Here is a 17758-nt window from a genome sequence, read left to right as displayed (position 1 = left end):
ATTTGCATATGCCGCACCTCCTGGTATAATAAGATTGTATCTCAGGTCCTCAATCAGGAAAGTTTCTCTCGCGAGCTAATAATAATGTTTGATTGCATTCATTGCTGACAGTGATGAAATTGTATTTTGTCTTTGGGAATTGATCCATGTTCAATATCGATCCCTCTATCGATTTTTTCGTTGCGATTTGTTGTTTATTCTAATGTTACGAAAATGTGTCACGGTTTTTGATTTTGCTACTGACAGTAGTGCAATTGTGTTCTATGCAGTTTTAGATTTTGTGATGCATTATAAGAAGAAATGGATATCAAAACTTGCATTTCGGAACTTCGAAACAAAATCTATACAGATAAAAGTAAACTTACCGCCCCGGATGTCGAAAATAAAAGGAACTGTAATATTTCCGTCCAAGTAAGATTTGTTGATTTTTTTCAAAATTATTTGTTTAATGTGTTATATTATCGTTTTTATTGCGCTATTTTGAGGTGAAGTAGCGTACCTTTCGGAATGGCCACTATTTCACTTTTGATACATGTTAAAACTATTTAAAACCCATATTGATTTTCGTGTGGCCTTGTGTTGTCTTGGCTTCAATACATTCGTAATATCGCTCGTGCGATTATTGATTTTATGGAGATGCTTCTCTGCATTGTGCTGATGGACGTAGACGTGTATGGTTGTGTGTAGGTGCTTGCAGGTATCAAGGGAAAAACTGTAGGAAAGTTATCATGTGTTTCTTAGCAGATGAGTTTTCTTTGGGTTGTGGTAATTTTCTTGGTTGTCATTGATGTGGTGTAACGAATGGTATGATTTAAATTTCAGGATGGTCTGTTTGTACCTTCCACTAGAAGGAACGATATAATTGACATTTGCAGAGATGCAAATGATCAGACAACACAGAAGTTATGCAAAAAGAAAGAAGAAAAGCTTACTGTTTCCATTTATCCAGCTGCCACAAGAACTAAGGATCTGCCTCTGAAAGTAAGTGGTGAATTACGATGTATTTTCCATTGCTCAGGAGGAAATTCTGTAATTATGGACTCCTGTATTTTTTCTACATCTTCTTTTCATCGCATACGGTGTTGTGCTGTTGAAATAGATGTATCTATTTCATTTAGTTAGATTTATAGTGGTAAAGTATGAAAATGAATGGAGAAATATCACAACCAACTTTTCAGTTACAAAGCAGAGCAATAAAATTATTGTTTTGGTGTTGGTTCTTAGATGCTTCACCTCCAGTGCGCATATCATCTTTCGAAATTTCAACAAACAGTCGCCAACTGCACAACCCCTGAACTATGGTTATGGACGGGGAAAAGAGACTTTTCTCAATTGACCTGCACTCATAGTGGCTAGTGACGGCCATTCATTGTCCAAGACTTATCGTATATAGCTTATCCATCAATTTGTCAGATATATTTTTATATTAGTTGTGTTATATTTGTCTCTGTTTCAAACAGCTTTCAGAACCAGACATCCTCCGATACAGAGCGAGTAGCTGTGTGGTTTGTGTAACTTGGCTGTCAGGTTGCATATGGTAGTTAGGCCTAGAGGGGTTTGAACCCCACTGCCAACAGTCCTGAAGATGGTTTTTCGAGGTTTCCCATTTTCACACCAGCCAAAAGTTGGGGCTGTACCGTAATTAAGGCTGTGGTCACTTCCTTTCCACTACTTACTTACTTCCTTGTTGGTGCTACAGCACATGCAGGACATTGGTTTCTCTGAAAATTGAGGAATGTCTGTTCAAAAGGTGCTGTTTCCACTTAAAAAACAATTCAGTATTTCATCCGCACGCATTACATTAGTTGAATACTATAGATTGCCATGAGCTATCCAGACCAGAAAGATCTAATTTCTCGGGAGATAGTAGGTTCGAACTCCACTGTCGGCAGCACTGAAAATGGTTTTCCGTGGTTTCCCATTTTCACACCAGGCAAATGCTGGGACTGTACCTTAATAAAGGCCACAGCCGCTTCCTTCCCACTCCTAGCCCTTCCCTGTCCCATCGTCGCCATAATACCTATCTGTGTCGGTGAGACATAAAGCAACTAGCAAAAGATCTAATTTCTTAAAAGTATTACCATACCCGATTATGGGTATGTTTCATGTGCCTATTATTATACGTTCTTTGCGTTTTTCCAGAACTTTCTTATCGTGGAAATATTGCCTTTTCAACTGGCACTCCTGAAATGTAGCCCAGTCTTCACGATCTTCAGCACGCTTCCTCCATCTTCGTACAGGTACTCCCATCTTCATCTGTCTTAAATCCTCCTCCACGTCCTCCAGCCATCTTTTTCGAGGTCTTCCTTTCTTATCTTCTGTCACCTGGATTTTCTAGATTTTCTTGACAGACCTATCATCTGGCGTTCTCTGTACATCTCCTAAATATATATTTCCGATACAATATTTTCATACCCATAGAGTCCTTCCAGTTCTCTGTATTTCCTTATTCTCCTCTGTGCCTCTTTATTCACTGGACAAAAAATCTTTATTGGTATATTTCTCCCCTGTTTGTTCAACAGTTCCTTGTCTGCTCTAGTCACTATCCCTGTTTCACAAGCGTAAGTTAGCACTGGTTGTAGCATTGTTTGATAAACTGTCAACTTCAGTCATCTACCAAGGTTGCATGATCTGAACACATTGGGCAAAGCTAATTAAGTCTTATTGCCTGCAGCAATCCTCACTTTTATTTCCTCTTTCATGTCTCACTTTTCTCGCCTACACTCCTAAATAATGAAACTTTTCTCACCTCTTGTGCTTGATCCCATTTAAATTTGAGTTTGTCTTCCATAATTATGGTCCTCCTAGATGAGAAGAGTGTTTTGGCGTTATTCATTCTTAAGTGCCATTTCTTCTGACTCATTTTCTAAATTGTCCTGTCCTTTCCCTAGGACTTTAAATCTTTGAGAAAGCATATCATCAGCATAGGCTAGGTTCTATGGTTAATCAGAGTTCTGTCTGGATTACTGACCTCAACATTTCTCATCACATGCTCCAGAACCACATTGAAGATCTGAGTGGAAAACTTATCCCCTTGCTGCAGACCTTGGTTTACTTCAAATTTTTAGTGACATTTTGTACTCCTGAGGGTCATTTGCACCACTCTGCTCAATTTAGCTGGGAACTCCTGTCCATCATTATTTGATACAGTTTCCTCCTTTTCACCTATCAAAAGCCAGCTGAAAATTTCACAAACAGCAGATGGAAATCCATATTATATTCATAGCTCTTGTCCATTATTTGCCTGACAGTGAAGCTATGGTCTGTCATTGATATGCCCTGTAAGAAGGTACTCTGGTAGTCTCCTAGTTTCTGTACAACCAGTAGAGTGAGTCTCCTAGACAAAACCATGGCTCAGACCTTATAAACCACACTAAGCAAAGATATACCTCTGTAATATTCCAAGTTTGCTTTATCATTTTTCTTTTGAATTAGGCAAATAATCACTAAGCTTCTTGCTTGTTTTTCAAAGTGGCCTAACATCTAAGGTAATCGGCCCTCACTAAGCTTCAATGCTCTGGCAAGTGTTCTGCTTCCCAAACTTGGACCTCAATTAGCTGGTGAACAAGATGTATCAGCTGTTCCACAATTGCTTTTCTGCATTCTTTATCAAACCACCATTGTCTTTGAGTCTTTTCTTCCACCCTTAATACTTCATCAGCAGTTTTCCTCAAAGTATCCCTTATTAAACTCCACTTTCCTTCGATGTTTTTCTCTGCCCAATTTTATTTAGCCTCAAATTTCTTCTCCAGCCTAGATTCATATTGTTTGCGGTTTCCTTATCTTCCAATTTTGAGAACATGTATCTGCTTGGAGCTTTCTCTTTCTTAGCGGATCGACATATATAAATTGCAATGCATCACCTGTATTTCAGTTGTAGCAAATAATGGTCCAAATCAGTCAGACCCTCTGCAACTATCAACTTGAACGGTATCAGATACACGTTTCCTATTGATTACTATAGGATCTGTTTGATTAAAGGTGCTACCGTGTGGTGAGCACCAAGTTGCTTTCCTGATATTCTTTCTGTGAAACCATGTACTCTTCACCAACATTGAGTTTCTCATGGCAAAGTCAGTCAGCCTCTGTCCATTATCATTTGACATATCGTGCAAGCTTTCCTTCCCATCAGTCTCCCTGTAGGCTGCTTCTTTGCTTACCTTTGCATTAAAATTTCCGAGTATGATTCTGACATTTTGTGTTGGGATGCATTCTGTTCCTTGTTGCAATTGTCCATAGAGCGTGCGTGCTCTCTCTCTCTCTCTCTCTCTCACACACACACACACACACACACACACACACACGCCCACACACACACACACGCAGAGGGAGAGAGTTGATATTGAAAAAAAATGGTCCTTTGTTCTTAGAGTATAGTACATAAGGTCACCGGACAGAAAATTAGTCACCCTAGTGCGCACGGACAGAGGGATCGTTAAGCCTGTACAGATGGCACAGCAAATGAGTCCCGTGCTCAACTGCACGCACATTGCCTCTACGTGAGCATAAGGCAGTAGCGATTAGCTATACATTATTGATGTTTCAACTGGACAGTGTACGTTAACGTGGGTAGATGTAAGGATGTGACAGAGTTGTATAAAAGGGGCCATCACTTTCAGCCGTGCCCATGGCCATGTGGTGTGTTGCTGGATTTGTTGGTGTTTCGCAGTGGACTGTTCAACGCGACTACAAGCATTAGTGTACTACACGTGGCCTCGAAACAGGACGTCAGAATTGTGGTCGGAAAAAAATCTTGACTGAGAGGGACTGGAGACGCATTTCACGGCTTGTGAATCAAAATCGTTTTGAAACCCAACAGGAATTGCCGCAGTGAGTGAATGAAGACCTGTCCCAGCCTGTTAGCAGGAGAACAATGCGATGGGAACTGCATACAATGAACATTTGGAGTCGGTTACTTCGCAAGAGATCATTGTTCACACAGGCACATAAAACTGCTCGTTTTCAGTGGGCTAGTAATCATTCAATGTGAACAGTAGCTGATTGGCGGAACGTAATGTCTGACGAATCACGTTTTTGCCTGTATTCCAATGACGCATGTCGTCGAGTGCACCTGAAGCCAGATGAAGCATTTCATCCTGGACGTTTGCAGTGTCAGGTTCAAGATGGAGGTGGCTCTGTGATGTTTAACTGGTGTTTTTCATATCATGGATTGGGCCCAGTCATTGAGGTGACTACTAACATGAACCAGCATGTTTATTTAAACATTCTAGATGTCAGGTTTTGCCTTTCAGTCAACATCTGCATGATGAGTATGCTATTGATACCCCGATTTTTCGAGATTAAACAGCAAAGTTCATCGGACTGGACGCATATGTGGCTGGTTTTATGAACACTCCCCCACCCTGTTACATCTCTATTGGCCTGCAAAATCCCTTGACTTGAACGCCATTGAAAATCTGTGTGACATGTTGGAACAGCGGGTTAAATGCCGACATCATCATCCCCGCTATTTGGTAGAATTGCGCGATGATATACTCGGCAAGTGGCTTAACCAGGATTTAGTGTACCTGCACAACCTTGTGGACTCTCTTCCTAACCAAATCCAGGCGGTTATCTCAAGTCCAGAGGTGGAGTTATACGGTATTAAATGATTTTTGTAATGATTTCTGCGGGGGTGACTAATTTTTTGTACGGTAAGCTTATTATTTCATTTGCAGGTTAAAATTCAAAACTCCTGAGATATCTGCCATCCCCAAGAAAGCCTGTGCCACTTATTGTATCTCTACCTCCTCCACAATGCAGAATTGTATATTTACCACTTCTGAAATCACCATTTCCTTTCCTCCTGACTTCCAGAATTGCTGTTATTCCATCATTGTATTTCTCCATTTCTTGTTTCAGACATGGTTCATGTTTGTGGGTTACTGTAGTCACGTCCTAGTTCATGAACCATGGGCAACGGCTGAGTGGCCTAGTAAGTGGTCCTGAGAGTCGGGATACCAGTTGCTATGGAATGGGAGTGGGCATCTCGGACATATTCTGAGTCATGGCCCTCCTTGTGCTCAGGCGGCTAGGACTATACAATTCACCGGTGCTCCATAACCCGTTAGAGGAGAGATCCTCACTTGGACTATGTGCAAGTAGGGTAGCATCCTGCTTCATGAATTTACCGAGCTCAGAACATTTTAAGCAATCCTCGGACCTATGGGAGTAATGGAGTCCCACTCTCATTTGACAGGCGAGGGACTCCTTGGAAGCAACTTGGCGAACAAAATGGAATTCGATGGGGAGCTATCAATATTAATGGGTCTTATGGAAGAAAGAAGGTAGAACTGGCTGAGTCAGCAAAGAGGATGCATCTGGATGTGCTAGGAGTAAGTGATATTCGGGTAAGGGGAGATAACGAGGAAGAGATAGGAGATTATAAAGTGTACTTGATGGGTGTTAGAAAGGGAAGGGCAGAGTTTGGCATAGGGCTCTTTATCAGGAATACCATTGCACGCAACATAGTTTCTGTTAGGCACGTAAATGAGCGAATGATCTGGGTAGATTTGTCAGTTGGAGGAATTAGTACTAGAATTGTGTCCGTGTATTCACCATGTGAGGGTGCAGATGAGGATGAAGTTGACAAGTTTTATGAAGCATTGAGTGACATCGTGGTCAAGGTCAACAGCAAGGATAGAATAGTGCTAATGGGCGATTTCAATGCGAGAGTTGGGAATAGAACTGAAGGATACGAAAGGGTGATTGGTAAATGTGGGGAAGATATGGAAGCTAATGGGAATGGGAAGCGTTTGCTGGACTTCTGTGCTAGTATGGGTTTAGCTGTTACGAATACATTCTTCAAGCATAAGGCTATTCACTGCTACACATGGGAGGCTAGGGGTACCAGATTCATAATAGACTATATCTTAACAGACTTCGAATTCAGGAAATCTGTTAGGAATGTATGAGTTTTCCGCAGATTTTTCGATGATACAGACCACTATCTGATCTGTAGTGAACTAAGTATCTCTAGGCCTAAGGTAGAGAAAGTGAAATCTGTCTGCAAACAAATAAGGGTAGAAAATCTCCAGGACGAGGAAATTAGACAGAAGTACATGGATATGATTAGAGAGAAGTTTCAACCAGTAGGCAGTAAGCAGGTTCAGGATATAGAAAGTGAATGGGTGGCATGCAGGGATGCTGTAGTAGAAACAGCAAGGTAATTCCTAGGAACAACTGTGTGTAAAGATGGGAAAAGGTGAACATCTTGGTGGAATGATGAAGTGAGAGCAGCTTGTAAACGTAAAAAGAAGGCTTATCAGAAATGGCTCCAAACAAGGACAAAGGCAGACAGGGATTTGTACGTAGATGAAAGAAACAGAGAAAAATAAATAGTTGTTGAATCCAAAATGAAGTCATGGGAAGATTTTGGTAACAGCCTGGAAAGGTTAGGTCAATCAGCAGGGAAACCTTTGTGGACAGTAATAAAGAATCTTAGGAAGGGAGGGAAAAAGGAAATGAACAGTGTTTTGAGTAATTCAGGTGAACTCATAATAGATCCCAGGGAATCACTGGACAGGTGGAGGGAATATTTTGAACATCTTCTCAATGTAAAAGGAAATCATCCTGGTGGTGTTGCGAACAGCCAAGCTCATGGGGAGGAAGCAAATGATGTTGGTGAAATTATGCTTGAGGAAGTGGAAAGGATGGTAAATAAACTCCATTGTCATAAAGCAGCAGGAATAGATGAAATTAGACCTGAAACGAGGGCTGGCAACCAAGAATGAGTTAGCTGGAAAATTTATAATGTCCAATAACGGACCATTTATATTGGTATTATAAATTTACTCATTCAGGACAAATATTTCAGATTCCCTATGGGAATCAACATCTTTATCATCTGATGGCCAAGCAGGCATCAATTTTTGATGATGAGACAAGTTTCTTAGTGCATTGGCACTGCCGGTGGCTCCACTTAGCCTACGCAGTGGCCTCCACGGTATGCACTAGCCAGCGTATTGGTAGGTACCAACTGATGAGCCCACCCTAGCACACGAGGGCGAAACGCTGGCAACCAAGAACGAGTTAGCTGGAAAATTTATAATGTCCAATAACGGACTGTTTATATTGGTATTGTAAAACAACTAGGAAAAAAAAAAAAAGTTGTTTGTTATTCTATTACTTGTCCTTAATCCTCCAGTTCCTTTCTGATCTTCCACCTCATTATTTACACTTTCTTCCATAGTATCCTCATCAGTTTCTCCTCCTATATCTGACCTTTTTACGTACCTGCCTTTTTGCCTCTTTCCTGAAGACTGAGCCTTCTCTTTTCCCGTAAAGTCTTCCCATAGTCCTTCCCATTCTTCTCCTGAAAACTTGTTCCTATTTTCATTAAACGTAACATCAAAAGCTACGATGACCTTCCTATCTTCTAAGCTCCGAAGTCTATACCCATTTGTACAAAAAACAAGTAGCACAAATTTCTTACCTTGAGCATCAAACTTTCCTTTGACCTCTGGCTTACGTTTGTGAGCATAGGCTACACAACCAAAAACCCTCGGCTTACTGACATTAGGGCGATACCCATACCACATCTCAGAAGGTGTCTTAACATCCTCGAAAGCTTTTGTTGGGCTCCCGTTAATAAAGTAGCTTATACTGCAGTCATGGCTACCTCTATCCAAAATATTTTCTTTAGGTTTGACCCCAGTAGCATGCATCTGGTTTTGTCCGCTATTGACCGGTTCATGCACTCTGAGACCCAATTAAGTGACGGTGTATGTGACACATTTAACTCAAAGTGAATACCCTTTACCTTAAAAAAATTCTTTGCTTCATCATTTATATACTCTGCTCCATTATCACATCTAAACTGACAGATTTTTGTTGAGAATCTACCAGTTGCCATTGCTTTATAATTTTTGAAATATTCAGTAACCTCACTCTTTCTTTTTAAACCTAAGGTCAATATATATTTAATTCCATTCTAGTCCACAGGCAAGATTGGCCCACACTGTGCACTCTCTCCAAAGGTCTGCGAGCCCTCTCCGTGGTCCTTTTGTGAGGTAGACATGTCTGCTTACCTTGAACACAAATATCACGTATGACCTTGTCAAAGGCTTTTGATATTCCCACATGACATCTACAGCTATACTTAGCCTTTTTAGCCCATCACCTCCAATATGACCTATTCTCCTGTGCCAAAGGCCACCATCACCTTGTGCAATATAAGCACTCCCCACTCCCCTCACTGGGATCTTCGATAACCAAGTTCATTTTATACAGTTCCCCATCTCTTTCCCATACTGCCACCAAGTTATTCCCCTTTTGAATTCTACATTCACCCTTCTCCATTACTACCTTAAACCCTTTCTGTTCCAATGTTGAAAGTGAAATCAAGTTAGAATCCAAATTGTCAATAAAAACACATCCTTAATCTCTATTCTAACCTCACCATTCACATAGGTGGTTCCAATTACATTACCAATTTCCTTAGAAAACAAAAACATTTCTGATTTAGTTATTCAGATTCGAACAGGCTCAGACAATTTTCTTCTATTAGTTGCATATCAGACTTAACAAAATGATCCGGTGCTCCACTATCTAAAACCCATGAACCTAAACAATCAGTTGTTGCGGCAAGACTTTCTCCTTCCTCTGTGGCTACAAAGCTGTATGCTGGGATTCACTGTTACTATGGCCACCACTTTTAAAACACACCTGGGACACACTGTTTGCATTACCACTGTCTGCTTGCTTTGGACTCTGATACTTGCCTCTTCCTCTTCGCCAGCATTCCAAAAACTTATGCCCAATCAATTTGCAGTTATTACAGGAAAACAGGAACTTTTCTTCTTTTCTTGCCCTTTTCCGGTTGCCTTTGTTGGGAGTTGTTCGCCTATTGCCGAGACCCTTGGTGGTGTTGAGGTCCTTTGAACGCCACTAGAACTTCTTGTTGGTCATCATCAGCCATAACACAAAACTGTACAAACAACATCTAATGACTAAAACAAATGTGCAAACACAAATGATGTTAAAAGGTATTAAAAGGATCTGGGATGTACTATGTGCACAACATGTAAAATACACTGACTGACAGTGACAATGCAACACCAAGGAGGAGTGGTTCGAAAGGGATGAAAGTTGGGGAAATTACAGAGTCGGCACGGAAGAATAATTGATGTTTATTTCAAACCGATATGCAGGTTACACAGTGCGCACGGCATCGACTCAGTAGGATGTAGGACCACCGCGAGCGGCGATGCACGCAGAAACACGTCGAGGTACAGAGCAAGGCCAACTAGATATACAGGCCATAAGGCTCCCCCTCCACTCCGGGCGCTACGTCACACTAGTCGCCAGCCGCTTCACTTCTCGCCAGTGACTTATAAGCTGATCTGAACTTCGCAGCAGTGAGGCTATCGATGGTGTTGAATGATTTAAACGTGTGTGAACATTGTGAATTATGGCCACGTCGTGTTGTATACCTGGTTGTAGAATAAAGTACAGTTCAAAACAGCCTAATATTTCAGTGTTTAAATTTCCTACTGGCGTGTTTCGGAAACAAAAGTGGATCATAGCTATCCATCGAACCGAATTCATCCCCTCAGCAAGCTCAGTTGTGTGCATAAAACACTTCGACGAAGTTTCGTAATTAGGGACGATTCCGTTAAAAGACTTGATGAGTCTCTTTTAACTGTAAAACCTAACCATTTAAAACTCTCAAACGATGCTATTCCTAAGTTTTAAAATGTGCCTGCCTATCTGTATAAAAAATCTTCCAACAACGAGCAAAAATCCTATTCAAAGACAAGAAGAAATTGAAAAACGGGAAGAGGAAGGAAAGAAAGAAAGCTGAGGAAGAATATGACAGGATCAAGGACTTAGACGACGTTCAGGGTAATTTCAGTATTAAACGCAAATTAGATTTGGACAAAGTTTCCGTCAACTTTAACAGCCAAAGTCTGTATTTTCAAAATGTATGTGACTGAGGAAAATATTCCGAAAATTGATACTTCCTTAACATTAAACGAGGCTCTTGATTTTAAATCCATTAAACATGATATTTTCATGAGTTATAACCCTGATATACGTGCATTAGGTGATGAGGGCAAGATATTAAAATGGTCAAATTAGAAAAGTATTTATAACTTCCTGTTTAGACCTGCTCGTAACTCAAAAGTGACTGTCCACGATAAAATAGAATCTGTACACAAAATAATCGATGAAATTGAAAGTGAAGTTAATGAGTGTATCATTACTGATAAATTATATTTTTTTAAGGAACAGTTAAATATAGCCTTTGCAAAGAAAGTATCTTACTCCTGTATTCTAATAACATGGTTCACTTCAATATTTTTCGCATTTCCTGGGGCGTAAAAGAAGATAAGACAGTCAACGTTTCTTACAATGCCCCACTTGGTTATTCACAGTCTTTTACTGCAAAACTAGGCACGGGAAATTCGGGTATTGATGATTCACATTGGAATTAATTGAAAAAAGAAACTAAAATTGTTAAAGGAGCATGACATATTTTGTAACTTGTTGAATGGAGTCTACATAAAACGTGAGCTGAACTATAAAGGAGGAAAGGTTTTATTTTTGTTTTTGCTAGTGGCTTTACGTCGCATCGACACAGATAGGTCTTATGGCGACGATGGGATAGGAGAGGCATAACAGCTGGAGGGAAGCGGCCGTGGCCTTAATTAAGGTACAGCCCCAGCATTTGCCTGGTGTGAAAATGGGGAAACTACGGAAAACCTTCTTCAGGGCTGCTGACAGTGGGATTCGAACCCACTATCTCCCGATGCACGTTCACAGCCGCACGGCCAGATCGCCCGCTAGGAGGAAAGGTAGAGGGAGTTGCTTTTAGTAGTAAAAGCGGAGAAGATAACACTACATTAGCTACAACTGCACAAACTTTTATGTTGTCATCCAGTCTTTAAAAAAATAAAGACGTTGTTGATTTATTTCCATGTAAGAACCTAATATGACATTTCTTAGAAGAACTAACTTTGCAAGTCTTTAAAGTATTAACAGATAGTCCTATAGCTTATAAGGTAGCATGCATAATTTCTAATAATAACAGGAAAATGTTTGAAAAGCTGTGCAAAAGCAATTTACAAACCACTTTTCAAAATCCATTTGACGAAACACACACACACACACACAAAAATTGTTTGATACTGGTCATTTATTTAAAATCTTAATAAATAACTGGCTTAATCAAGCTGACAACTTATCCTGACTTTGACAACTCTGAGTCAGACAAAAAAATGTCTGAGTCTATCTAGTGCGGTCTTGGCTTGCTCCTGCCCTGTATAAAAAGGTGTTGTACCAGACTCTTTTAGAGCTACAAAATGTAAACCTGTATACTAATGTTTTTACATGAGGATTCTCAGAGAAAAATTCTGACTTCGCTTGTCAACAATGTTCTGGAAAACGAAAATGTTTAAACATGCTGTGATTAAATAAATAGTTTTAAACATTTCGTTGACAGATGTATATACATCTTTTGTAATATATTATTGAATAACAATAGAAAAGTTACCGTAGATAAACTCATCGCTGAGAAGAAGAAATCCTCAGGAAAATAAAAATGTACAAACTGAAACCTTAGGAATTCTTAGGTAGGTTTTAAGTTGCAGCTTAATTTCTAAGAAAGGTTTCAGACTTTTGTTGTGAATTGCCATCATGCATTTTCCTAGTAACATTAAAACTTTTTGTATACGTATTATGCGTTCTAATCTTTTAAAGATACCGTGTTGAGTTACAAGTGACAGATGTCATCATAATTTTACGTAAAGAAATGTACATGTACTGCCCTTCCAGTTTTCTCCCCGCATAAAACTCGTGTAGTATACAAGCCTAAGTAAAGCCACAATTGAAGGAGTGTTCAATTTTATCGTTAAGGTTGAATAAATGAACAATATCATGGTGAAAGTGAGAGCGGGCCCTACACTGCCATGATGAACGCCAGCCACTAGCGTGACGTCACGGTCCGAGCCTTGTGGCCTGTCTATCTAGTGCGGCCTTGTACAGAGTCAATAAGAGTGCGGATGGTGTCCTGAGGGATGGTTCTCCATTCTCTGTCAACCATTTGCCACAGTTGGTCGTCCGTACGAGGCTGGGGCAGAGTTTGCAAACGGCGTCCAATGAGATCCCACACGTGTTCGATTGGTGAGAGATCCGGAGAGTACGCTGGCCACGGAAGCATCTGTACACCTCGTAGAGCCTGTTGGAAGATGCGAGCAGTGTGTGGGTGGGCATTATCCTGCTGAAACAGAGCATTGGGCAGCCCCTGAAGGTACGGGAGTGCCACCGGCCGCAGCACATGCTGCACGTAGCGGTGGGCATTTAACGTGCCTTGAATACGCACTAGAGGTGACGTGGAATCATACGCAATAGCGCCCCAAACCATGATGCCGCGTTGTCTAGCGGTAGGGCGCTCCACAGTTACTGCTGGATTTAACCTTTCTCCACGCCGACGCCACACTCGTCTGCGGTGACTATCACTGACAGAACAGAAGCGTGACTCATCGGAGAACACGACGTTCCACCATTCCCTCATCCAAGTCGCTCTAGCCCGGCACCATGCCAGGCGTGCACGTCTATGCTGTGGAGTCAATGGTAGTCTTCTGAGCGGACGCCGGGAGTGCAGGCCTCCTTCAACCAATCGACGGGAAATTGTTCTGGTCGATATTGGAACAGCCAGGGTGTCTTGCACATGCTGAAGAATGGCGGTTGACGTGGCGTGCGGGGCTGCCACCGCTTGGCGGCGGATGCGCCGATCCTCGCGTGCTGACGTCACTCGGGCTGCGCCTGGACCCCTCGCACGTGCCACATGTCCCTGCGCCAACCATCTTCGCCACCGGCGTTGCACCGTGGACACATCCCTATGGGTATCGGCTGCGACTTGACGAAGCGACTAACCTGCCCTTCTCAGCCCGATCACCATACCCCTCGTAAAGTCGTCTGTCTGCTGGAAATGCCTCCGTTGACGGCGGCCTGGCATTCTTAGCTATACACGTGTCCTGTGGCACACGACAACACGTTCTACAATGACTGTCGGCTGAGAAATCACGGTACGAAGTGGGCCATTCGCCAACGCCGTGTCCCATTTATCATTCGCTACGTGCGCATCACAGCGGCGCATTTCACATCATGAGCATACCTCAGTGACGTCAGTCTACCCTGCAATTGGCATAAAGTTCTGACCACTCCTTCTTGGTGTTGCATTTGCTCTGTCAGTCAGTGTATATGATGAAATTAACATAAGGCTCTAAAATCCTTAGATGAGTAGCATCATGTTAAAATGTTTCATTAGTGCTTCTTGTTAAAATATCTTGAAAAATGCTGATGGTGATTGTTAAAAACGTCACACAAAGGTATGATTAAATAACTGGCGCGTTCATAGATTGCAGCTGGTCAATATTCCCAATTCGATGCTGTGACCATGAAGTTAACCTTTCGCTGTGGTGCGTGGCCTACTGTCATTTGTACAGTTTTTTATTATGGCCGATGATGGCCAGCCAAGGCCGAAACTAGTTCCAAGATTAGAAATGTAATGTAAACATTGCGTAATATAGTATTGAATAGGTGGACCATTACAACATAAGTATAATTATTATACTCTTTCCTATCAAAAATAAGAAATCTTGTAATTTTTCCGTCATTCATATTGAACTACAAAGGGTGTCTACGCTGCACCAAGTTCTTTTATATTCTACTTGTAACTTATTTCACTGTTTATAACTTCTCCGCTTTTATTTTCTCGCACTCTTGGGCTCATAATCTGTTAGTTGGGTGAGTTAACTGTCCTTGGAGGTTACTGTACGTCAGTAATAAAACAATTATCATATTGATGCTGTTTTACTACATAACTTAAAAACACATTTCAACTTATAAGTTACAACTTACACAAAGCTTCCCAGAGAGTCCTCATTTCACTTGTTACACCACTATTAAAATAACAATGCATATAAAACAAACTACACACCATAATACCAATCTTACAAAACAAAAGCAAAAATAGAATAAACAGGGGGAAAAAATCACCTATGAGAAATTGCTGCTAGCTAACAGTGAAGTACAGAAATATTGTTTGAGCTGCCAGGCTCACATTACTAAAGTTGTTTTATCATTTCTTACTCTTCTGACTGCTAGAATTTGTAGCTATTGTCTCATAGTGCTCTAACTTTTCTGACCTCTGCCTGCTGACATCATTCTTCTTCCTCTTCCTCTGCTTTGTTTTTCTTTTTTTCAACCAAGGCCAGGTAGAATGGACACTTATTGCCCCTGTTAAAATTCACTATTTTCATTCTATTTTCATATGTAATTTCGACTGTTGAGCAAATAAGACAGTGTCTACTGTTGGTTTTTGTTAAATGTAGATTGTGCCTTTAAGAAGGCCTGGAACTTGTAAATATTCGAGAATAGTCTCCTTGTGAGTTATCGTGTAGAGCAAAGACGCTCTTCCTACTGGTGCAATGGTGCTCTTATTAAATTTGTAATGGGGGAGCTTCAAGCTCAAGTTGCTAAATTGTTGTTATCTGATTATTCTAGATTTTTGTTTCTCAAGCTCACGAGTTAGACCTTGTACCTGATTATTTGTTATTTGCTTAGCAAAGTATTAAGTTTGTAAAGAATAAAAAACAATTCAGGAAAGAAATATATTCCAAATTTTAAAGTTTTAAAATGAAAGTTAAGATATCTCTGTAGCACTGGCAATAGGCAAATAGGTCTGAAGGATTTATTGGTGAATTTGAAGGAATTTTCCCTGGATATTATTTGAACAGTGCAAGTTTCCAGGCAGAAGGGAAGAAATGCAGGGACAGGCATTTGTTGAAAAGAACAACAAACAAGGTTGGGAAACCAAGGTGAATGTTTTTGATAATATTGGCTGATATACCATCCTAACCTGGAGCTTTCCTGTCATTTTGTAGAAGGATAATACCCTCAACTTCCTGTTGTGAGAATGGTTAATCATCTTCTGAATTTGGACCATCCTCAGTGAAAGATCTAACTGTTCTTTGCAAGTCCCTATCTTCCGCGTCTTCTGAGAAGAAAGCGTTGATTAAGACAGAGGCAGTATCATAAAATGAATTTGTGAAACTATTTTCCGTCTCGATGGAGAAAAAGTTATTGTTTAAATTTATAGGTTTCTGGGATAGTCTATAAATAAGCCTCCTGGGTTTGTCTTTGTCGGAATTCTTTCCAGCTATTGAGTTTCCATTTCATTATTCAATTTCTATACCCTTCTTTTGTTGCCAAGTATATCTCTTTGTATCTCCGTCTCAGAAGTGGGCAACGACTTCGCTTGTACCGTCTATAGCAGGCTAACACATCCTTCAAGTTCTTTATTCCACCAGAGATTCTTAGGGGATTTGCAAGAAATATTTGGTAGATATGTTTCTGAAATTTTAATTATAATGGATTTTTTTAAATTGCTCTTATCTTCCTCTTTCAGACACTACTTCACACTGATCCATTGACAAATCCTTTCGTTGGACTAAAAGGTCCATAGATTCAAGCTGCAGATGTTCCTCTCAGCCTTGTAGCAACTCACATATTCAGATCATCTACTCACCAAGAACTAACTTGCTTCAATTTAATCGTCTCCTACAAATACTTTGATCAACTGACTTTAAGCTAAAACATGAACTACGAAGCAAACATATGGTCAATGTGACAATTTTAACATGGTTAATTAATAGAAAAAAAAGTTTTAGGCCTAATGTGTTTTTCTACCATGTTTTTAAGTGTATTGTTCCATATTCACGTACATACTTTCATGAACTGATATTCTACTGTAGTTATCCCAATATAGGGACCCAAGTTGTTGTACAAGTTGTTTGGCGATTGCTTTTGTTATACTTTATATTATCCCTATCTTTGAATTTTATCTGTGCTTAATTTTGTTATTAGATCTTTTTCTTAAGCATATTTTATTTTTGAACTACTTTTTCAAAAGTGCATTTAGTTTTTGCCACTCTTTAATGGGGCGGTACGACGGCACAATATCAATCAATCACTACTGATCTGCATTTAGGGCAGTCGCCCAGGTGGCAGATTCCCTATCTGTTGTTTTCCTAGCCTTTTCTTAAATGATCGCAAAGAAATTGGAAAATTATTGAATATTTCCCTTGGTAAGTTATTCCAATCCCTAACTCCCCTTCCTATGAACGAATATTTGCCCCAATTTGTCCTCTTGAATTCCAACTTTATCTTCATATTGTGATCTTTCCTACTTTTAAAGACGCCACTCAAACTTATTAGTCTACTGATGTCCTCCCACGCCATCTCTCCACTGACAGCTCGGAACATACCACTTATTATTATTTATAAGTTTCATATTCCGTATTGATTGGATTCAATGTAATAGACAAGAAAAATGTTCCACCGATCAGTACTATTTAATGTGAATGAATTATTGCACTAGTACCGGTTTCGGCCTCTCTTGGCCATCATCAGCTAGCACACAATATTTACAGTCATTAGACAAAATTACAAAGGTGTTACATTAGAGCATCCGGATGTCTAATGAAAAATGGAAGTAAAATATATTGCAGTATGTTGCGTTAAAATATCTCTGATTAAAGGTGTGATGGTTATAATAAACTAAAACCTATTAAGTGTGCGTGGACATGAGTACATAAACACATTAAAATATATAGGCCACATCATAAGACACTAAAAAATATAGCACATTAAACACATTAAAACATAGTATATTTTAAAAACGTCTATTATAATTTGAGTTCATGTTGCGTAGCATTCATTCTTCAATCCTCTTGTAGTTCTTGTGTTGATT

General features: G+C 40.2%; 1 protein-coding gene across 1 annotated transcript in view; it reads left to right on the top strand.

The window, feature by feature from the left end:
• The first annotated feature begins 227 nt into the window (after window positions 1–227).
• Window positions 228–17758, top strand: part of LOC136863501 (uncharacterized) — a 69086-nt gene continuing 51555 nt past the window's right edge. The window contains exons 1-2 of the mRNA XM_068225967.1: window positions 228–411; window positions 823–981. Coding sequence (XP_068082068.1) covers window positions 301–411; window positions 823–981 — 270 coding nt within the window. The 5' untranslated portion in view covers window positions 228–300. The remainder of the gene's footprint in view (window positions 412–822; window positions 982–17758) is intronic.

The sequence above is a fragment of the Anabrus simplex genome, chromosome 2 (assembly GCF_040414725.1).
Source record: "Anabrus simplex isolate iqAnaSimp1 chromosome 2, ASM4041472v1, whole genome shotgun sequence".
In the NCBI taxonomy this organism is placed as follows: Eukaryota; Metazoa; Arthropoda; class Insecta; order Orthoptera; family Tettigoniidae; genus Anabrus; species Anabrus simplex.
This window is presented reverse-complemented; position numbering and strand designations above follow the sequence as displayed.